At 40.3% G+C, this 22694-nt stretch overlaps 3 protein-coding genes across 5 annotated transcripts; 1 reads left to right on the top strand and 2 right to left on the bottom strand.

Annotated features, from left to right (window-relative positions):
• Nucleotides 1–7392: 7392 nt before the first annotated feature.
• Nucleotides 7393–12957, bottom strand: LOC122980186 (transmembrane protein 43). The gene is made up of 12 exons (XM_044347957.1): nucleotides 12830–12957; nucleotides 11710–11856; nucleotides 11467–11601; nucleotides 10651–10745; nucleotides 10519–10568; nucleotides 10362–10431; nucleotides 10202–10272; nucleotides 9970–10097; nucleotides 9775–9849; nucleotides 8714–8815; nucleotides 8481–8598; nucleotides 7393–8400 (listed from the first exon to the last, which is right to left on the bottom strand). Exons 1-12 carry the CDS (start codon nucleotides 12845–12847, stop codon nucleotides 8198–8200), a joined length of 1212 nt encoding a protein of 403 aa, XP_044203892.1. The 5' UTR covers nucleotides 12848–12957; the 3' UTR covers nucleotides 7393–8197.
• Nucleotides 12958–14366: 1409 nt separating this feature from the next.
• Nucleotides 14367–18613, top strand: zgc:112334 (uncharacterized protein LOC619199 homolog). 3 transcript variants are annotated; one of them, XM_044347954.1, is made up of 12 exons: nucleotides 14367–14526; nucleotides 15057–15143; nucleotides 15802–15909; nucleotides 16003–16099; nucleotides 16191–16325; nucleotides 16425–16623; nucleotides 16858–16989; nucleotides 17154–17253; nucleotides 17350–17521; nucleotides 17790–17934; nucleotides 18048–18102; nucleotides 18217–18613. In XM_044347954.1, the coding sequence occupies exons 2-12, from the start codon at nucleotides 15081–15083 to the stop codon at nucleotides 18361–18363; spliced, it is 1353 nt and encodes a 450-aa protein (XP_044203889.1). In that variant the 5' UTR covers nucleotides 14367–14526; nucleotides 15057–15080; the 3' UTR covers nucleotides 18364–18613. The 3 variants fall into 3 exon arrangements, with proteins under 3 accessions (XP_044203889.1, XP_044203888.1, XP_044203887.1); XM_044347953.1 differs by having other exon boundaries at nucleotides 14367–14504; XM_044347952.1 differs by lacking the exon at nucleotides 14367–14526 and having other exon boundaries at nucleotides 14920–15143.
• A 755-nt stretch (nucleotides 18614–19368) lies between these two features.
• On the bottom strand, nucleotides 19369–22260 carry ndufaf3 (NADH:ubiquinone oxidoreductase complex assembly factor). The gene is made up of 5 exons (XM_044347988.1): nucleotides 22140–22260; nucleotides 20340–20535; nucleotides 20188–20254; nucleotides 19995–20095; nucleotides 19369–19910 (listed from the first exon to the last, which is right to left on the bottom strand). The coding sequence occupies exons 1-5, from the start codon at nucleotides 22226–22228 to the stop codon at nucleotides 19803–19805; spliced, it is 561 nt and encodes a 186-aa protein (XP_044203923.1). The 5' UTR covers nucleotides 22229–22260; the 3' UTR covers nucleotides 19369–19802.
• Between the last annotated feature and the right edge of the window lie 434 nt (nucleotides 22261–22694).

Consider the following 22694-nt stretch of genomic DNA (forward strand, 5'->3'; position numbering starts at 1 on the left):
CTTCAGAAACTGTAGACAGAGGGTCACATGCAATATTTGCAGGCGTAGTCACCCATCTCCATTTCATGAAAGATGTCCGCAAGGAGAAAGGCCTGAAACGCCACCACGGGAGGAAAGTGCTTCTACCATTGCATGCAGTGTGAGAGTGGACAACAGTGATCGCACTTCAATGATTGTTCAGTGTGGCTCTCTTGTGCAACAAAAAACAGCCCAGAAACCTTGGTGTATGCACTACTATACACACAGAGCAGTAATACATTTATTGACCAAGATGTTTGTGAAAAAATTCAAGCAGACACAGAACCTGTTAAATTGAAGTTGTCAACAATGACTGACAGGGGTTCAATAGTGCATTGCCAAAGACAGGATGCACTAAGAGTGAGAGAGTACCTTTCACAAGAGTACATTGAGCTGCCACCCACATACACTCAAGAATACATCCCACTGGAGCAGAATAGTATTCCCACTCACGAAACAGTGAAGGATTGGACCAACATTCATAGCATAGCAGAAGAGATGCCAGATCTATTGAACTTTCCTGCGGGACTCCTGATTGGCTATGACTGCACAAGGGCCCTGAAACCAAAACAAGTGATATCAGGGAAAGAATACGATCCATATGCAGTCAAGACTGATTTAGTCTAGAGTATAGTGGGATGCATGAAAACTTGAATTAGTTCAATGGACGTGACAGGGGTCTGCCATCGCATCTCTGTAAAGGAGCATCCGTCTATCACACCTGCCTCTGTGATCGAGGCACTGGAAACAGATTTTCGGGACACAAACCCTAAGGAAAGAAATATATCTCAAGAGGACATTCTATTTTTACAGTTCTCAAATGAGAAAATTCAGCATAATAAAGAAGGACATCTGGAAATGCCCTTACCCCTCAAAGAGCGTCCTCAGCTTCCAAACAATAAGCAGCTTGCTAAAGTCCGATTGAAGCATTTAAAAAGAAATTGAAAAAAAGTCCCAAGTACAAGCAGGATTATGTGAAATTCATGGACAGTGTCTTTAAGGATGGTGATGCAGAAAAAGCAGATGCTACACTGAAAGAGGGCAATACATGGTACATCCCACACCACGAGGTGTACCATCCTAGGAAGCCAGAAAAAATTAGAGTTGTCTTTGACTGCTCTGCCCAATTTGAAGGCATGTCTCTTAATGATCACCTACTCACAGGTCCTGATTTAACTAATGCTCTGACTGGGGTGCTGTGTAGGTTCCATGAGCATAAAATCGCAATTATTTGCGACATGGAGAAAATGTTCCACCACTTCCATGTCAGCGAAGAAGATCAGGATTTCCTGAGGTTCCTGTGGTGGGAAAATGGGAACGCAGAAAGGGAGCCCAAGGAATATCGAATGAGAGTGCATATTTTCAGAACAGCATCATCTCTGGGATGTGCTAATTATGGCATGAAACACCTTGCCAGTGAACATGATAGGGACTACCCATTGGCAGCAAGCTTCATTTGAAGAAATTTCTATGTGGATGATGGGATCATCAGCATTGATTAAGTCGAAAAGGCCAAGCAGCTGATCAATGAAGCACAAAAAATCTGTGCTAAGGGAAACTATATCTACACAAATTTGTGTCCAACATCAGAGAAGTCTGGGATACGATTCCAGAGACTGAACATGCCAGTGTAAAGAAGGAGGTGGATCTGAACTACAATGAGGCTCCAATGCAGAGTGTATTGGGAGTAAAGTGGAATGTAGAGACTGGTGTGTTCTCATGCAATGTCATCCTCAAAGAAAAGGCAGCCACACAGCGAGGAATCCCATCAATAGTCGCAAGTGTGTGCGACCCGTTAGGATTTCTTTCTCCCTACATTTTGATTGGAAAAAGAGTTCTCCAAGAGATGTGTAAGCAAGGTGTTGGCTGGGATGAACCTCTCCCCCCTGAAGTAAAGCCAAAGTGGGAAGCATAGCTCAAAGACTTGGAGAAGACTTCAGAAAATTCAAATACTAAGATGCTTTGTACCTGAGAACATTGGCACAATCCAAAAAATTGAGCTGCATCATTTTTCAGATGCCAGCAATGACAGTTATAGGCAATGTTCATATATCAGGATTGTTGCTGATGAACAAGTGCATTGTGCACTGGTCATGGGTAAAGCCAGAGTGGCACCCACTAACAAAGTCACCATACCGTGCCTTGAGGTAAATAACCTCCTCAGAAAAGAGATTGAACTGAATCAGTTGGACTTGATCAGGAGTCTTTCTGGACAGATTTGCAGGTGGTGCTTGAGTATATCAAGAACGAAGCCCGGCGCTCTCATGTTTTTGTCGTTAATCGCGTCCAGAGAATAAGAGACACTACAGATCTGGGACAGGTCAAACAGGTCAAAATCCAGCAGACCATGCATCTAGGCGTCTCAAGGTGGCAGACCTGATTGATTCAAATTGGCTCACTGGACCTAGGTTTTTGTGGGAACGGGAGATTGTCACAAGTCAAGGATCCCCAGAGCTTTTTGTTGGTGACCCAAAAGTAAAGGTTCTCAAGACAAGTGCCTCTGAAAAGGACAATTTCCTTGAAAGGTTGTCAAGATTCTCTGACTGGAACACAGCCCTCAACATCATAGCTCAGATTCAAAGACTGGCAAGGGGAGACTGGTTAGGGTCCATTAGTGTGGAAGAGAGAAGAATGGCCATCCTTGCACTCATCAAGGCAGCACAAAAGGAAGCCTTTGAAGAAGAGCTGAAATGGTTCATTCAGAAATTTGCTAATCTACCACAAAGTCACAAGATGTGCCAACTTGATCCTTTCCTTGTTAATGGACTGCTCAGGGTTGGAGGGCGGTTGAGGAAGTCCTCTGCATCATTTGAGTTGAAACATCCAGTGATCCTTCCTAAGGAAGGCATGGTGATACAACTAATACTTGACCACTGTCACAAGAAAACTTAGCACCAAGGCTGAGGGCAAACGTTGAATGAACTCAGGGCCAGCAGATATTGGATAATAGGTGCCAGCAAGGTAGTGGCAAAGCATATCAAATGTGTTACTTGCAGAAAGGTGCATGGACCCACCGAAGAACAACTTATGGTGGACCTGCCTGTTAACCGAGTAGATCCCTCGCCCCCAATCTCATACACCGGAGGTGACTGTTTTGGCCCCCTCTACACAAAACAAGGTCGGAAAGAATTCAAGAGATACGGTCTGTTATTCACATGTTGAAGCTCCAGAGCCATCCACATTGAAATGTTGGAGGATCTCAATATTGATGCCTGTTATGACCGGCTCGCAGGCCACAAAAAAGGAGGGAGACACACACCCAAACTCAGCAATAATAAAATGAAGTCTATTAAAGTAAATAACAATAATTGCAATGGGATATGGAAGTCAGTATCAGTGGTGTTTGAAAATGTGTGGATGTGTTGTATAATGTGAGGTGCATGTTGTCAGTGCAAAACAAAACCAAAAAGGCAACGCAAAAAAACAACCACAGCGTGGTGAATGGAGAGGGGATCAGAGAGAGACTGGAATCAGGGCAGGCGGGTTTAAATGCTCTCTGGGGCACTGGCCAGGTGTTCCCAGTTAGTACTGGAATGACATCGGCTCCACCCATCCAAGGACCTGCAAAGGCAACAGAGGCAACAGGCTCTGGGGCCATCACAATGCCTTTTTAAATGCTTTGAGGTGCTTTATTGCGATTAGAGGAGCTGAGAGACAGATCCGGTCTGACCAAGGTACAAATTTTGTCAAGGTGAAGAATGAGATGGAGAAAGGTCTAATGGAACTAGACAAAGAGAGGATTTCTGTCTGGCAAGAAACCAATGCGACTTTCTCATGAATGTTCTGGAAGCAAGCCATATGGGAGGCGTGTGGGAGCGCCAAATAGAAGCTGACACCTCACTGAGAACATTCTTCTATGAGGTCATGTCAATTGTGAACAATCATCCACTTGAGTGTAATTTGGTTTCCCTGGGGTAATGGCAACACCTACTGTTAAACCTGTGAATTACGTTGAATGGACAACATGCGGTGTTCACATGATCACTTAGTGGGAGAGAAAATGAATGTAGTGCCAGATGCTACTATCAGAAGCTACACGGACTAAGGAGTTCGCCAATGAAGAGTATCAGTGCGACATTAAAAGTCATAACTCCTAAATTTCTGGTCAGAAGGTGCACATGGTATGTGTTTGTATATTTAATTTGTATTGATAATATCTTTGTGTTTTTAATACGTTGTAGGAGCCATGGATGGATCACTGTGGAACACAGTGAGCCACAGTGAGCCACAGTGACCGACTCTATTTCCTGGAGCAGCACACTAAGGGTCATCCAAAAGAGCTTGTTAGAAGCTGCCAGCACATTGATCCAGAGAGGGGATATGTTAAGGCTAAGGCTGTATTACAGGAGCAGTTTGGAAATGAGCAGAAGGTTGCATCTGCATACATGGAAAGGGCTCTTTCATGGCCTCCGATCGAAACTGAAGATGTAAAAGCTCTTCAAGATTACAGCTTTTTCCTCAGAGGCTGCTGTAATGCCATGGAAGAGGTGTAATACTTGCATGAGCTAGACATGCCTGCCAATATGCTAGCCATTATAAGGAAATTGCCTTACAAATTTAGGGACAAGTGGAGAACTGTAGCCTGTGAACTGCAAGAAAGGCGCAGCCAGAGAGCTACATTCATTGACATCACTAATTTCATTGAGAGACAAGTGAGAATCTTAACTGACCCAGTGTTTGGAAACATACAGGATGCTCCTTTGCTGACAACAAACAAAGGTGTAAGCAAGCACAATCCACAATCTCGTTCTGGAATTAAAGGAACTAGTTTTGCTATCACTGTAGCCAAAACAAAACTCAACCTGGAACCAAAGGGAAGGAACATGTTCAAACTGAAAGGAAGACATGTCTTTGCTATGGAGGAGGTCATGCATTGGATTTGTGTCCTCAGTTGGGGAAAAGAGCACATAAAGAGAAGATTGGCTTCTTGAAGCACAATGGTGTCTGTTTTGCCTGTTTGTGTATTGGACACATCAGCAAAGATTGCAGAAAACGGATTTCCTGTGCAAAATGTGGTCTTAAATATCCAACCATACTTCACATTCCTCCAAAGGAAAAGGAATCTGACCTAGCTGAGAGGAAAGCAGAGGTGTCAGTGGACAGCACTCTTCATGAATGACCTTGTTGCCAAAGGTTATGCTGAAAGGGTGCCTGAAGAGGATGTGGAACATAGTGAAGGCAAGGTCTGGTATATCCCGCACCATGGTGTCTACCATCCTACAAAAGGAAAGATCAGAGTTGTCTTTGACCGTGGAGCGAGTTTCCAGGGAACATCACTTAATGCTCAGCTCCTACAGGGACCAGATCTTACAAGTTCACTGACAGGAGTGGTGACCAGATTCAGGAAAGAACCAGTGGTGATCATGGCAGATGTTGAATCCATGTTTCACCAGGTAAGAGTGCCAGTGGAAGATGTTGATTTGCTGAGGTTCCTCTGGTGGCCTGACGGGGATTTAAATCAAGATCTTGTCGACTTCAGGATGATGGTGCATCTCTTTGGGGCAACGTCGTCTCCCAGCTGTGCCAATTTTGCCCTCAGAAAATGTGCAGAGGACAACAAAGAACAGTTCAGCCAGGAAGTGGTGGATAAGGTCCTACATTGCTTCTATGTTGATGACTGTCTTGTGTCAGTGGCTTCAGAGGAGGAAGCAGTGTCACTTTATCATGACCTCGTCTCCATCTGTGCTAAAAGTGCATTCCAGCTCACAAAGTGGATAAGCAACAGGCGTGATGTTCTGTCTGTGATACCTGAGAGCCACAGAGCTAAGGATATGAAAAGGTTGGACATGGACCAGTATGTGCTACCAGTAGAGAGAGTACTTGGTGTGGAATGGTGTATCTAGTCTGATACTTTTAAGTTCAAGATTGTGATCAAGGACAGACCACTCACCAGGAGAGGCATTCTCTCAACAGTTAGCTCCATCTATGATCCTATTGGTATCTTGAGTCCTGTCGTCCTGTCAGTGAAGAAGATCTTCACCTCATCCCTGGAGATATAGTGCTTATAGTGGATAACACGGCACCTTGTAACTCCTGGGTCATGGGAAGAGTCCTACAAACCTTTCCAGACAGGAGAGGTTTTGTGCGTCAGGTGCGCATCAAAACAAAGAGTAGCTGCCTGGACCGACCAATAACCAAAGTCTGTCTACTACAGGAGGCCAAAGCTGGATGAGGAGTGGCTGATGCACATTGTGACACTTTGACCTCCATTTTGACTGACAGGACATAGAGTGATGGTAATGATCACTCTGATAAGACTATGTGCTAGTAACCTCTAGTCTTACTGACTTATGACTCATGTACAGGATCGGGAGGAAGAAAGAAGATCGAAAATGTAAAGAAAATTTATGGACTTTGATTATTGAGCTTTTAATTGCTTCATGCCTCCTATTAACAACTGTAATGTGAATAATTATTATTTAATAACGTAATAATTAGGGGCCTGGCGTGTAGGAGTCATGAATGGATTAATTTTCAAGTTTGAATGAATTGCAAAGTAGTATTTTTTTGTTTTATATTTTGGGTTATTTTGGTTTATTTATTATTGCATGATCACGGTGATTAATAATCAGGTCACATAGACAGTGATATCCTATAGTTAATATAAGCACCTGTTCACCTGCATGCCGGCTGGTAAGAAAGAGACAGAGGGTGAGTGGGTTGCCGTATTTTTTGTTGACCGCTGTTTTACACCTGATCGCTGCAATTATTTTGAGTATATTTTGTGCACATTATAATAAGTTGATCCTTTTCATTAATAAAAGTTATTAAACTTATTTTTTGATCTCAGCGAATCTTTTTGGTAGCGTGTCAGACAAACAGCAAACAAGGCCCAACCTCAGCCTCTCAGCGACTTTTACATTGTTGCCAGTAGTCGCTACATACGTATTTCATTTTAGTTTTTCAAGGTGTTTGATGGTTAAAAAGAATATGTTTTTGGTTAAAAGAACAAAATAAATACTAGTCAAACATCAGACGGAGCATGGCTTATCTGTACCAGAGGAAAACTTTTGGGAGCAGTTATAGACGAGACATGGCTAACAAGATTGGTGCCTTTGGATACATGGAGTGCTCTGCAAAAACAAAGGATGGCGTGAGGGAAGTCTTCGAGATGGCCACCTGGGCTGCACTACATGCCCGGCAGGGATTGTGAAATCTCTATGGGAACTACAGTATATAGAGCATATATTTAATACTGACACTCTCTCGCACTCAAAGTAAATGTAATGTGCTGTATAATTAATAGGGAATGACTTCAGACAGCCTGAGTCTCAGTCAGTTGGGGTCAGGGCTGACTGGGCACTGGTCAGCCTCTTTACTTCCAGGCCATCTTGCACCCTGATTGGAAACACGAGGCAAAAAGTCTGATAGGTCTGAATTTGATAAAAACAAAAAGTGCTTTATTCAACATAAAATGCATGCAAACAAATGCAAACAAATACAAATTGCAGATACCCAGGTCTTTGGTCTTGGTCTTTAACAAAACAAAGACAGTCATTTATCACTTTTTCAAATGAGAACTGTGAATTAAACTCAAAGATGTTTATACATCACCTCAAGTCATTAATTTATTAATAAATACCTGATGAAATGGGCAATATGATGTTTTAAAAATAGATAAACAATGTTCCTTCATTGTTGCAGGAAATCCAGGATTTATGAACAACCTACGTTTCACATAAGAACCATAAGTTTAGTGGCAGAAGCAACAAGACTTTGGCAAGTTTTATTTACAGTAAAAAATGACACCATAGTAATGTTGTGTTGCTCATTGTGAACAACAAAATATCAAGTGAGAACACGGGAGGTTTTGTGTGTGTGGATGAACTTTTGAAAGGTCACAGCTGATAACATTTGGTTTAAGGCAACAACTGAGGACTTCCACCTGTGTCTAACAGTACATCAACTGAGTGGTTACAGTGTGATATCCTTTTATACACAAATTTATTTACAGGCTGATACGTTCAAGTGCATTTAAACTTTGATGGATGTTGGATTAAACCTATTATTGTATCTACACGAGCAAAACATATTTATTGCCATAGTTAAAATTGTCACTTTAATCCTGTACAGTTTACAATCCACTGTAGAAAAAAAAGCTGCACAATAACTGTCTCTCTCCTCTGATAGACGGATACGACCAGACGTCAGAAACTTGTGATGATCATCAGTTGACTAGTCACTCGTTCTTCTTGGCTGGAAGTCCCGAGCGGGCGAGAAACACTGGAAGCAGAGCAAGCGCTCCCAGAGCCGCTGCCACTAACGGTCGGTAAAAAAGCCAACCTACTCCAATGGTGAGAAGAGACAGAGAGCAGGAGACGCACAAGGCGAAGATCTTCAGCCCCACGGACACAAGCTCTCTGAGAATAGGAACCCAGTCCACTGCGGGCACAGAACAAAAGAATATAAAGGACAGATGCAGGGACAGAAATCTATACATTGTGGCTTTACTGTGTGTTTACCCAGTGTGTAGATGATGCGCATGGTCAGCTGAATACTAAGGAACATGAGCGCCCAGCCAGCAGCCCTGAGACCCCATGTCTTCATACTGTTGTACTGGTGTTCCTTCTCAAAAATCTCCTATAGATAAAATAGATCCCATCAATTATTAGAACCGAAGACTACATGGAAAATACATGTTATCTAGACGCAGATGAGTTGGTTACTCAGCACATGAAATAAAATCAAGACTGACCTCTGCAGAGAGATCCTCTAGGTACAGGATCTCCAGAGTGTCACCTGACTTGGTCTTAAAGGGCACCAGCTGCTCGCCTCTCTGCATCGCCACAATACTGACCTGAAAAACAGTTCATCACATCGTCACTGTTGTTTCACCAGTGACTGAAGAGGAAGGCCACGATTTCAGATGAAGTTCAAATATTCACAAAAACTATTATCATTAAAGCTAGTGCAGCAAGTAATGATTCTCTTCATTGTCGATTAATCTACTGATTTATTTTTGACTATTCGATTATTTACTTAATAATTAGGTTTGTAAAAGGTCAGAAAATGACCATCACAAGTTCCCAGTTGTTTATCTGAGAAGTTGGAACCAGAAGATGTTTGGCATTTTTACTTAAGTCACAAAATTGTTGCCAATTAAAGGGGAACTTTAAAGACTTTACATACTTGGCGCATCGGTTTTCAGGTCATGGGAAGCACTACTGCGTATGTGAAAAAAGTTGTATAAAGCTTTTTGTGGCTCAAGAGCGAGCTGTGTGAAGTCTGATAGACTGCCTCAAGTGATGTGACTTGACTACAAGTTTCTGGGTGTATCGAGTCAGAAAGAAGTGAGGTTACCGGACCTCTGCAGCCCGCTCCTCAGCTCTCCTTGAGCCTAACGTCCCGAGGTTATATTATCCACTACTAGCATAAGATACTCAAATGTCCAACTGAATTGTCAGCGGTCAAGCTGCATTGTGGGTAATGTCAGCGCTAGGTTTCGACAGAAGAAGACAGGAAGAAGAATGCATGGAACAGAGAAGACAACATCTCTGGTTCTGCTGCTTTGATTTTGATCCTGTTTTTAGAAACTGTCCATTGTGAGTTTGATAATGTTATGAGTGAAATCCTAAATTGATGAATAACTCTTAATTTTCTCATTTCAGCACTAAAATAATATTGCTCATTTATCACAGACAAATTCAAGCTTATTGAGGATCAAATATCTCTGTGTTATAAATACAACAACATATAGGTATTTTATTGATAAAGGCACTGTGGAAATGCATGTATAATTGGAACAGCAGAACTCACAGTTTGGGCCGGGCCGAAGGGGGACGTCTCACCGCTTAGTCCAGCGAAGGAGAATCTCACACGAACATCCCCGACCTTACAAATGAAACCAAACAAATGATAAATGAGGTCAGAAAGTGCACCAGTGTTAATTACATAGCACCACAGAGGCCAATGCCACATGTATTTGGGAGAAGTTCCCATCATGATACTTACCTCTGGCCTGCGCGGGTACTGAGTGTGATAAAAATAATCATCGTCAATGGTGAGAAAAGGGTCCAAGTTAAAGCCAACGAGATTTCTCAAGCTCAGTGTCTGGAAATTGTTGATCTGCTCCACCAGGCCTGAGGACGAGCAATCAATCAACTGATGAATTACGAGTCAAATGTAAACAATGTGACAGACAGTACAGCAGCTGTATGACTTCTCAGTTGGTTTAGACAGATACCTTTAGACAGACTGAAAGGTCCAACTGTGACTTCAGGAGACACGACTGTCACACTCTCAACCGCCATGGCACTGAGATGGAGAGATTCAATTATTCAACCACGAATAAGTTATTTCTAATACTACAGAATAACAAAGTAATCGTAAGAGTATTTGAGTACCTTGGGTTCTGGTGACCAATTTCCTTATCAAAATTGCGACTGTTGATCAACTCTGATTTCCACTCTGTGTCTAAAAGAAAAAGAGAGAATCACACATCCAACCAATTCAAACAACATCAAGCAGGTCATGTTGTTACTGAAGTTAAGCACCACTCACTGTAGGTGTACGTCGTTTCAGTTTTGGTTTCACCGTTCTCTTGGTAGTCCCTGAAATGACATTACAATCTGTATACCAGCCAACATTTTTAGACCTCACCCCGAGTGTTGACATTCAAGACAAGAGACTCACTTGCTCTCCTGGTACTCCACCCACTGATACATCTCCACCTGCCTCTTCAGCTTCACTGCCTGCACCACCACTCTGTAGTTGGGGTCATGCAGGGGCTACACAGACACAGATGCAGGTGATTAATTAATTAAGAAAGTAAATACTTGTAGATTGCAATAAGAAATTACTGCCTGGGTTTAGCTGATTTTGGAGTTGTTGTGAGTTTTTTTCTGGTAGCAGCAACAGAATAAAAAACTTGTCATAAACGTGTCTGAAAAGGATACATCCTGTTTTACACTTCAACCTGTGCTAAGTTTCTAACAAAAAAAAACACAGCAACTGTGTCCCTGAAATTTGTATTTTAAAGAATTGTGCCCAAAACATTTTACAGTTGAAAAATAAACTTGTCAACTATGTAAATGTGACATTGTTCTAAATTACCTCAAATATGTCTTTAGCATTTCCTGTTACTCATAATCCAACATATATATTTGTCTTTAAACACATAAAGAATTTAAAAAATCAATAGGACAGTAATGATATTGAATGAAATACTATTTTGTGTTCACTCTGAAATTTGATATACGTTAGTTTCCTTTTCCGTTCTCTCTTCCATTTTCTTTGTCTGTCTCGCATGATCTCCACAGTTTCCACAGAAAACTGGATCCATATCAAGATTCATTTAATCCACATACATGTATTTACTGTAGGTGGGGTTGTATATACTCGCTTGATCATTTATGATTAATGGTGAGGTCACTTTCAACATGTGATTAGAGAAAGTAGTTTGACACAACAAAATGTTGGAAGTGCAACCCATAATCGAGTACAATCTACCTGTGCGGTGCGCAGCTTTGCAGACAGGTGAACTAAACGGTTGTTGTTCTGCAGGTCGAGGCTGGAGGAAGGTCCCAGTGACACGACCTGAGAGAGACCTTCATTCAGGGAGGACGCTGTCTGCAGAGCCCGTCCCTGAAGAGATGAACAACGGTGTTAGTCTGTTGTTTCATGCAACATAACACAACTATTTCACTGTAGTGTATTGCTGCTTTGATGTGACGCTGTGTGAGGGTTTCTTACCTCATTGGTGAAGAGAATGTATATTGAAAGGAAAAACAGTCCAACTCCGAAGACTGTTCCTCCTGCAGTTTCACCTAATCTCTCCAGGAATCCAGGGTTTGACTTTGAAGACACACGTTTGTGTTGGTTTGGGTCTTTACTTGAAAACTGAAACAAACATGCAAAAACAGCTCAACTTGAATGTCAACAATAACCACCAATCAACATCCAGAGGAAAGATGGATGAAATCCCTGACTTCGAGGGAACACCCAATGAATGACACTTCCTTCATTATTGTTCATATCTGGTTATTCTGGATTGTGGGGCCATATTTGTCTCCACTAAAGAAACAGTTGTAGCAGGACAGTTGTAGCCCTGACAGCGACTTAAAGCAGCACCAATGTATGTCATGATAACAATATATGAAAAGACAAATAATAATAATTTAAAAGAATCGCCTAGCAGTCACTCTGGTACAATTTATTAACTATCAAAGCACTGTGTATCTCACCTGAGACAATAACTCAGTCAGTGTGGAAGATGGAGCAAAACTGGCTGCACCATATTCAAATTTTATGCTAATTTTTCCATTTTTCTTTTTGTATGAAGATTTAAAAGAAGGTAACTTTAACTTTTAAACTCTTGGAGCCGTAATTCCACATTTTCTATTAGTGTTGTTGAACATAAGTCAGCAAATCTGCTGTGAACACTGTTAGGTCGACTTCTTTTTGTGCATTTGACACAGATATCAGATTCATTACAGCTAGTTAAGAAAGTGAAAGTACATCGGTAAGTGTTTCACAGAGTTAAACTAGACGTGAATACCTGACACACCTCTTTTGACCTGTGCTAATTTTACTTCCTAACTTCATTTTCATGATTCAGCTAATGAATTGCCAAAGTTATCAGTAACGTGTGACATTTGTAACAAAAAGTCATTCAATAATCGTGGGTTACGTCACTGCGTCTAAATAAAATACAGCTTAGTGTAAATTAAACGCTAATGTTGTAGCTTTAATGAAGATTAGACTGAAGCTAAAGTTTAAGTGCTAACGTTACAGTAACCTTAACTGCACGCATGAATCATGGTAAAGTCTCTGCAAACAAATAAAACCGTAGCCTTGTATCTAAACAACTTACTGTCGGTGCTGAAGACATTTCTCTATCAGGTTCAACTACACGGTCAAACAGGAAAGTTTATGTTAGCGAAGATGAGACTGGAAGCTGAATCACCAAAGATTAGACTATTTTGTTTTCCTAGGATGGCGATGTCATGACCCGCCCTACTCTGCCTCTGATTGGCTATTTACACGTTACTTTCGTTGGTTGGGTTGGTTAGGTTTAGATATGAGGAGTGAGATTGGTTAGGATTAGGGTAAGAATATCATGGTAAGCCAATCAGAGGCAGAGCAGTGCGGGTCATAACTTCGCCATCCTAGGATAAAAATATATCGCAAGAATTTTTTCCCCCCAACCCGCTTTTTATGAAGACCCGCCTCTACCCTGCCTCTGATTGGATTACCTTGATATTCTTACCCTACCGCTAACCAATCTCACTCCTCATATCTAAACCTAACCAACGAAGGCAACGAGTACTAGCCAATCAGAGGCAGAGTACGTTTCGATGCCTCGCTTCACCACATCAATAATCACGTGACCACCCCGATGCTGGAATTGGAGCCGACGTTATTCGTCAACTGAATAAATATTTAAAGTCACATTTGTACTAATAAACTTGTCAAAATGATTTCTACAGCAAAAGCAACATTACTCCACATAGGAAATTTATGAGGATTTGTTATTTCATATCGCCAACAAAGAAAGAAGTGCATTACAAAGTTGTGCATAATATATATTCCACCAACAAATTCATCTCAAGATTTGTGGATAGCGATAACAAATATGAATTTTGTTAAAATGAAGAAGAAACAACGAAACATCTATTTTGTCAGAATGTCAGAAAATAATTGAAGATTACTATGACAATCAAACAAACCATTTAATTAAACTGGAAGCCAATGATGTAATAATATACTATGAAAACAAAACCTGAAAGTTCAATCGACTGATTTAGTCATTTTACTGGGAACATTTTACATCCATAAATCCAAGTTCTCGACCAAAGTTTGAACTTTTCACGATTGAATTTAGCATTTAAGTATCTTGATTCTTTCCAGTTTATAAACAATAAGAAATGTGCACATACAGTTAGTATGCTCCAAGATTTATTTATTTTTTAAGATATCTGATTTTATTGCCTACCTTTTCCGTTACTTTTATTATTACTTTTACCGTATGTCCTGTTACCATGTTGAATGTTTCAACCAAGTGAAAGTGAAGTCATGCTTGTTATGTTATCTTTATTTCATTATGATGCCAAAGTGTTTTCTGTTATTGTCTTGATGTCACACATGTTGTAAATGACGCTTTCTATAAATAAAGAGATGAAAAAGGTGTGCTTCCCAATCTGCCACGATATCTGGAAACAGAGCTGTAGACTGTTTAAAAGTGATTCGTTTAATAATATAGACAGTAATGAACAAAATAACAACAGTGAAAGTAGTAACACCATTTATAATCTGTCAGATTTAATTCAGCCATACTAGTGTAATACCAACACTTGCCCAGCAGATGTCGCCATTTTGAATGTATCATATGCCTCGAAAATGAGTTTTTCATATTGATTCAGTGCTTCAGAAAGTTTAGTTTCCTCCATCACTATTCACGGGTACTTTCACTTTAATCCGGTGTAGCTGAAACTGCTCTACTCACCTACGCCGGTGACTTCTCCAGACTTCTTCTCAAGGCATGATGGGTACTTGAGTTTTATGTAGCAGGTCTTTATCAGAAGAGTTTTCGTATATATGCTATGAAGCACAGCAGACGCTTTTACTGACTGTAATTTAATGTTACAGTTTCTGGGTTCATGTTGTTGTGTTTGGCATTACATACACAAGTGTGAACATATTATAACACACACACACACACACACACACACACACACAGTCATGTTTCCATCACTGACACCTTTATACCAAGTCTTCACCCTAAAATTAATGATTGACGTTATCTGGACCTGCTGTTTGTCACCAAAAGGGAGGCGAGTCCCCGCATGTGATTGTGTAAACAGATTTGTGTCCCCACAACATGAGGAATATCTGGTGCACACACACACACGCATGCACACACACACACACACACACACACACACACACACACACACACAGAAGAGTGCCAGTCTTAAGAGGATTACTGCAAAGATGAACACAAAGCAATTACTGTCACTTATCGTCATACCTGTTTTTCTCTCTGTGATATACATGCACATGCCCACACACACACTCACACACTCACAACACTGCAACAGGCTGCAAGACTGAGAAACTGAGAAATGAGTGGAGAGGCTGATAAGATGCAGGAGTATGATATTATAGTGCTGGGAACTGGACTAAAGGTAAGAAAACTTGTGTTTGTTGTAAGATAGTTTGAGGCATATGAAAAAAAATAATGTCAGTTCACTCTGAGGACCATTCAGTTCAGTAACTGGAATCTATAGCTACAAAAGAGTTGTAGCCCCGCAAAATAAGGAGGTGTAGTTTTTTGTGGAGTCTGCATGTAGATAATTGTTTTTATTCTAAATACAAAGAGAAAATTTTTGTGCTTTCATCACAACTGATGTTATTCATACCAGAACCCAAAGTCTGCTCACCAGAGACACAAATTTACTTCACCACAACTTCAATTTTACAAACGCCTAAAGTTTTAACTATGATTAAAAGGAGTCCCATGAGTGATACTTAAGTTTTATTTGTAGGTGCTAAGAAATGAATTATCCTTCAGGACAATCATCATCTTATCCATTACCATCATCAAATTATTCAGAGAGACAAATATACTGAATGACCAGTTCTTTACTCCCTCAGCTGTTCTCCCTTTTATCATATAAGCGTTAATAACACAATTTACACATCTCCATGTAGACCTACTGAGCTCCTGTTGGCTGTTAAAGGGATTTAGAGACATTAAATGACATTAAATCATTGTGCTTGTCCTGATCTGAGTAACAACTGCTGACACCATTCGACCCGCTAACTGAACCCTGTTTTTCTCAGGAATGTATCCTTTCTGGTTTGATGTCACAAAGTGGGAAAAAGGTTCTTCACATTGACAAGAATCCTTACTATGGAGGAGAGAGTGCATGTCTTTCTCCCCTTGAGGAGGTAACACATCAGCAGTCATGCATATTTCCTCTATCATAAAAAAAAGGGTGATGTTACATTGTGATTGTTTGATTTGTTTGATTTTATTTGCAGCTGTACAAAAACTTTAAGGTTCGAGGTCCTGCTAAATCTATGGGCCGTGGAAAAGAGTGGAATGTTGATCTTATCCCCAAATTTTTTCTTGCCAATGGTAAGAGGCTTATGTTGTTCATCTGAAGTGCAGTTCATACAGTAGTAGGATTTTTTTTACTGTACATGAGTCATATGTTGTGTGTGTTTAGGTCAGCTGGTTAAAATCTTGGTGCATACTGATGTTACTCGATATCTGGACTTCAGACTCATTGAAGGCAGCTACATATACAAAGCAGGCAAAGTGCACAAAGTCCCTGCCACAGAGGAAGAAGCCCATGCTTCAGGTAACCTGTCAAGATGAGTTGTAATTTTTAAAGATATTTTTCCTTGCAGATCTGTATCCCCTTTTTAAAAAAATGTTTAAAAAAAAACATATATTTCAGATCTGATGGGCATGTTTGACAAGAGAAGGTTCAGGAAGTTGCTGCTCTTTGCCCTCAACTTTGATGCGAGAAACCCTCGGACCTACCAGGACGTGGATCCTGACAAAACGACCACACGAGACCTCTTCTGTCGCTTTGACCTTGGACTGGATGTCATAGAGTTCACAGGTCATGCCATCGCCTTACACAGCACTGAGAGGTCAGTCAAAAGAACTGATGCAAACCAGATACGACTAAGATCAAAGATCCCCTCCACAAAACTTTAGCGGATGAATGTGAAAACAGCCCTCTAGTGTCAAACTCTGCACATAAATAATTTTGTACAGTGAAGTTAAACATTACACTGTAGAAACAAGAAAAAAAACACATTTTTGAGTGGAGGGGTACTTAAATAATCACAGATGATCCAAACTCTCTCCTGGTGTCCCTGTAGTTACCTGGACCAGCCCTGTGTGGAGACCATCAAACGGATCAAGCTGTACTCTGAGTCTCTGGCACGCCACAACACCAGCCCGTACATCTACCCAGTGTACGGGCTGGGCGAACTACCGCAGGGATTTGCCAGGTCACACTGAAAAACATATCAGTACTGTATTGTAGATCATATTCATGTAGATTAACTGAAAGAAAGAAATGACTCAGATTTCTCTCTGAATACTCTCTAAAAACAGTTCCAGTTAGATTTTTTTCATCAGTGCATTTTATTCAACCGGCTTCTGTGTGTTTCAGACTGAGTGCAGAGTACGGAGGAACTTTCTTGTTGAACAGAGCAGTGGATGAGATTGTGATGGACAACGGCAAAGTGAAAGCTGTGAAATCTGAGGGGAAGGTAAGTGGATTTAGGTAGAAGTCAGGAGGAATTTGAGAACATGTCCAGTGGCGTTGAAGTGCACATAATGACTCCTCATTTTTCTCTCTTTAACAGCTGTTCCACTGCAAACAGCTGATCTGTGATCCCAGCTACGTTCCCAATCGAGTGAGGAAAGTGGGACGTGTCATACGGGTCATCTGTTTGTTAAACCATCCAGTTAAAAACACCCACGAGGCAAACTCCTGTCAAATCATCATCCCTCAAACACAACTCAACAGGAAGTCAGGTATTTTTGACTCTCACAGATACATAACAGGTTTATTTCCGGTGTTTACATGAGATCATATTGTTATTACCAGATTAAAATGAACATTTATTAATTTGGCCAATGATTTTGTTCAAAGTGATTAACGTGCACATCATATTATAAGACATATATGTGTTTGCATGTAACGCAGTTCACATATTCTTTGGTAATAAACGATTTTGGTTGAATTTTAACAATGAAAAATTGATTATTATTCACAGACTACCCCTTTTTTTTGTCCATGCAGACATTTTCATATCTGTAGTGTCCTATGCTCACAATGTGGCCTCAGATGGGATGTACATCGCCACAGTGAGCACAACCGTAGAAACCAGCAACCCAGAGAAAGAGGTGCAGCCTGGCCTGGAGCTTCTCGAGCCCATCATGCAAAAGTAGGTTATACTAGTAAAGTAGGCTTAATTTAATTGTTTATTTTTTCATGGATGTATCAGTAAAATTATGGTGATTTATCTGACTGGATGTCCTGTCATCATGTTGAATCCAGGTTTGTCTCAGTCAGCAACCAGCTAGTTCCCAACGAAGATGGAAAAAAGAGTCAGGTAATGAAGGGTTTCTTCCAAAAGATTTTCTCTACAAATAAAATAAAATAAAAAGGGTTTGGAGTGCGGTGGGTTCAGTCTGAGTGACAGATTTCTCCTCTCTGTCTTCACTAGATTTTTGTGTCTCGTTCGTATGATGCCACCGACCACTTTGAGACTGAATGCGAGGACATCAAGGACATGTACCACCGGATCACAGGAGCAGAACTCTGCCTCGGAGGATCAGAGAGACACCAGTCATACAACTCTGACGACGACTGAGGAAGACTTTCACAAGGACCAGTGACATCAGGAACACCAGGACCAAATGATTCAACAGCTGGAAGGCCATAATGACATAATGGATGATTATACTGCACAGCTGTGAAGTGTTATGTAGTGTGTAGGGTCAGTGAGTGTGCTATGTAAATGTTGAACATCTGTTTTTACCTCTTAATTTGTTTGCTATAAACCCCCCCCCTTTGTAAAATTCTGTAAAACATGATGTTGTTGAGTAAAAGTTTTGAAAGCATCTTTGTCTTTTGTCAATCCTTTAAGTTTCACACTATAAGAAATTCATATCTCTAATTATTCTGTAGTTTTTATTGCTTATACCAACAAAATAAGATCTCAGGTACACTGACTGTGACAATCATTAGTGGACTAGAGGAAGTCCTCTTACATTTGTCTGGAAATTACAGCCCACTTTTGAAACTGAAATTACAAATTACTTTATTACTTTTTCTTCATATGGACACCGGCACCAGTTTGATTGGAAATGCTGCTTATTTTTTTCCCTTTAAGCTTCAATCAGTGCGACTACTACAGCAGCAGCAGGTGAAAGTAATCCCACGGCAGCCTGCATATGCGTGACAACGACACTGTGCCCGTGGCAAGAAGGCAGATGATTAGAGATGATTCACAGTGATGTGTAGAGGATTTGTGGATTCTCTTATCTATGAAGCTTATATGTGAGAAGGACAAAGCCACTGAATTATGTCATATCCTGCACACACAGCTCTCTGGTGGCCACCCTGCTGGAAGCCGAGGACAGACAGACGCACAGATTTAAGAGGCTTATCTAAATGAAGGACAGTCACCACTGCCACCTCGGGTAGACGGCTGGAACATATTCACATGTATACATGTTTACTTTTTATATACAGATGCCTTTCAAAGACAGCAGCCACTCTTCCTTGTGTCTATTTAAAATGATAAAGATGCATTTAGATTTTACATATATACAAATATACTATGCAGGAAAAACACACGACACATGAGTTGGTGTTTGTTTGCATGTAAATCATTTAAATACATATTTTATACACTTGTGCTTATATACAAGAAAACAGTGACACTTTATTACAGTTTAATTCTGCATCATTGGTGTCCACACTTGACTACATTCACCTGAATGTGCAAACACACATTTTAACACTGCTGTTATGTTTATGTACAAACCACATTTTGAGTTCTTGAAATGGTAGCCGGAGAACCAATAACATTATTACATAAAACTATTGTCAAACATTTGAGCAGGATCTAAAACTGGCAGCGGATCAATAAAAATAACCAAATATCGGAGCTGGACATCAGTAAGTTTGTTTCTTTGGGAGCTTGATGCAGAAGACAAATAACCATCACACAGGCCTGAGATCATTCATGGACGTGTAACCTCTATCTGCAGGAAACAGTCCTAGTTTCTGTTCACATCAGAACACCTATTCCTTTGTCACGTCCAGAGCTGTGCTGATCGGTGGAGGGATCAGACCAGCAGCTGCTATTCTTCGCTCACTAGTCAGGAAGTTGAAGGTGGCACATGCATTTGGCTGAAAAAAGAAAAACAGAGGGCTCAATTACTTTTTACAGTCACAGGAAGGGTATATGCACTCTCTACAGTGGGTGTACTTTACCGTGTCTTGCACCTCCACAGCAATGCCTTTTTTCTTCAGTAGCGCCAACACTGAGGGATTAATTCGTTCAAGTCGTGCGCCTGTGCCCAGCACAAGAATCTCTGCATAAGTGAGAAAATAAGACAAATAATATTCATCAGGATATGGTCTTACTTTTTGTAAGAGATGCCACAAATTATGTTTTCATTTTTACCTATTCTGGGTTCAAGCATGTGGAAAAGTGACACGCTTTCTTCTGTGATGTCTTTATAACTGCCAACCTACGGAGAAACACAGATAGTTTCTAAACTACAAACAAAGCAGCACATGCGACCAGAAACTAAGACTTGTGAATATTTATCTTACATTCCACTGCAGGATAGCAGGAGGCAACACAGCGCACGGCCCAAACACTTTGTTGCCGTCGATGTTGAATCCTCGGGAACTGTAGCTGTTGATCATGACCCCGCTGTCCGGCTCCTTCTGCATGACGGACACTGTGGTACGCTGGTACATCTCATCATCACTGGGACCCAGTCGATGACCACGAGACAGAAATGGGCTGGAACAAAAGACAGATAAGCCTAGTTACAACCAATACCATATTAAGTATAGAAGACTGATGGTTTGCTATTATTATTATTGTCATAATTGTTATTGTAAAAAATTGCTTGTGACCTGAAAAATTATGTAATTATGCATTGATTGGACCATGACTTTATATTTCACAAAAATCAGGCTGCACAGCAGAGCTGTTGCCATATGGCCTCGTTTAAAAGCCAGAAATCTAATGCCAACCTACTGACAGGGCCGACAGCCAGAGGCTTTAACGCCTGCTTCTACAGAAAGGAGGCAGCCAAGGAACAAACATGTCTGCTTGCCTCAGGAGTCAGGGCAAATTTTAGCACATTCTTACAGTTTCTGTCCCTGAGTTTTACAAAGAACCACAAGCAAGATCAGCAATTCTCTGTTTCTGGGATGTGATGCTCTGCAACTTCTTGTCAGCTGCTGTTTCATCAGCAGTGGACTGGAGAGGTGAAGTGACCTGAAGACAACGTTAATGTAACAAATGACTCCACCAGATGGAGACAGAGATGCTGTCTGACGGCAAACAGCCTGAACAAGGTTTGGTCCAAAAGGGAATCTTTCATTATTGTTTTTTTAAAACCATGAATTAACCTCAACTGAACCATGAACATAAATCAACAGGAGTAAAGACACACTCACAAATATCAAGTTTGCTTTTAAACACATGTGAGCAGGATGCTGCTGGATTAAACATCACGTTCCCTCATGTAAGAATAATCTATAAAAAACAACATTAAACAAGGCGACATCCAGTATAACATGTCCATCCATTGAATTAACAGACAGACAAAAGACTTATGACTGTACTCATGTTCTCACTGCTACTGTCTCTACACAAAACATTATGAATCTGAATAAACTAGTGAGGAGGAACGAAAAAAATGATCAAAAAAATTCTCACACAGAGTGAAGTATCAGTCCTTCTGTGTAAATAATGACGAATACCGTACATCATAAGGATCACCACACATTTTAAAGCCAGGTGGAGAGGTCAGACTTTGCACCTGATCTCTGAACTGTTGTTTCGGTTAACTGTGGTCTCTAAATGTATTTATTATATGTGGTCTCTAGCTCTCATTACTTTATTAACATTAAAATAAACAGTAAATTAACAATTTTGATAATCAATTAATTGTTTAAGTCATTTATCAGGTAAAAGGGCCTGACGTTATGCAAATTCAAGTTTCTCAAATGTGAAGATTTTCTTGTTTTCAGTTGTTTTTAATTTTGTATAAGTGTGGCGTTCTTCACTATTTTTCTGTCATTTTCTAGACCTTATGATTAGTCAGTTATTACCAATTTATTTTGAAAGGATATTAAAGGATAATAATAGTGCGATTAATCGATAATAAAAATGACGGTTAGTAGAGTTTTTTTTCTTGGAATAATGGTATAAAAAACATTATTTACTCTAGAATGCAACATAACAAAAACTTGTATAATAATGCCAGTGTTTCATAATAACATGACTTTGCTGTGCTCGTCTCTCAGGCTTCACACAGAGGGGAAATATCGGCCAGTTATTTCATCGCTGAATTTAATCCTTCAGCCGAAATTAATCTGATGAATCTACGTTACCTTGAGAAAGCAGGTACAGCTCTGGAGGAGAAGAGAGAACCCTGAGTTGATCTCTGCAGGAGGAGTCTCGCACAAATCGCAGCGGCCATGTTGACTGTTAAGCAACCAGTGACAGCAGGGGGAAGGATTTCTATGTAACACCAGCCTGCCGTTTCCGGTGTTGTATGACGCAAAATCGAACGATTTCTGGTCAAAAAGCTTTAAGCTTCAAAAAAAAAATTAAATAAATAAATATTTGAAAAATAAATAAATAAAATTTAATTAATTTTTTTAATGGAATTTCTATCAATTTAGCATATTCAGATTAGTATTAATATGTAGTAAAACTGTACAAGTTGAGCTTTTACAATAACTGTGTTAACCTCGGTTTTACTGATTTTTTTTTTTTTTTAATTTTTCATATTTTGTTGGGTAGACCTATTTATCTTATGTTCTGCTGCTCATATTGTGGCCTGTGTCTTATATTGAGCTCTGCATGACTGTGTGAAAAAAATGTGTGCATGATTTTGGTTTGACTTTCTAATCATATATAGATAAGACATAATTTGCTTAGAT

Source organism: Thunnus albacares, chromosome 4 (assembly GCF_914725855.1).
Source record: "Thunnus albacares chromosome 4, fThuAlb1.1, whole genome shotgun sequence".
NCBI lineage: Eukaryota > Metazoa > Chordata > Actinopteri > Scombriformes > Scombridae > Thunnus > Thunnus albacares.

Excerpts from the sequence above, each read along its gene's own strand:
- LOC122980186 (XM_044347957.1), bottom strand. Across the intron at positions 8,816-9,774 it reads CCTTCGGCCCGGCCCAAACT|GTCAGTATTGTGGCGATGCA; the intron begins GTGAGTTCTGCT and ends ACTGTTTTTCAG. Across the intron at positions 8,599-8,713 it reads TAGAGGATCTCTCTGCAGAG|GAGATTTTTGAGAAGGAACA; the intron begins GTCAGTCTTGAT and ends TTTTATCTATAG.
- zgc:112334 (XM_044347954.1), top strand. The coding sequence starts at position 15,081 with ATGAGTGGAGAGGCTGATAAGATGCAGGAGTATGATATTATAGTGCTG. Across the intron at positions 16,326-16,424 it reads GGAAGAAGCCCATGCTTCAG|ATCTGATGGGCATGTTTGAC; the intron begins GTAACCTGTCAA and ends CATATATTTCAG. Across the intron at positions 17,522-17,789 it reads ACAACTCAACAGGAAGTCAG|ACATTTTCATATCTGTAGTG; the intron begins GTATTTTTGACT and ends TTGTCCATGCAG.
- ndufaf3 (XM_044347988.1), bottom strand. The coding sequence starts at position 22,228 with ATGGCCGCTGCGATTTGTGCGAGACTCCTCCTGCAGAGATCAACTCAG. Across the intron at positions 20,536-22,139 it reads GCTGTACCTGCTTTCTCAAG|CCCATTTCTGTCTCGTGGTC; the intron begins GTAACGTAGATT and ends CTTTTGTTCCAG. Across the intron at positions 19,911-19,994 it reads CTGTGGAGGTGCAAGACACG|CCAAATGCATGTGCCACCTT; the intron begins GTAAAGTACACC and ends TTCTTTTTTCAG.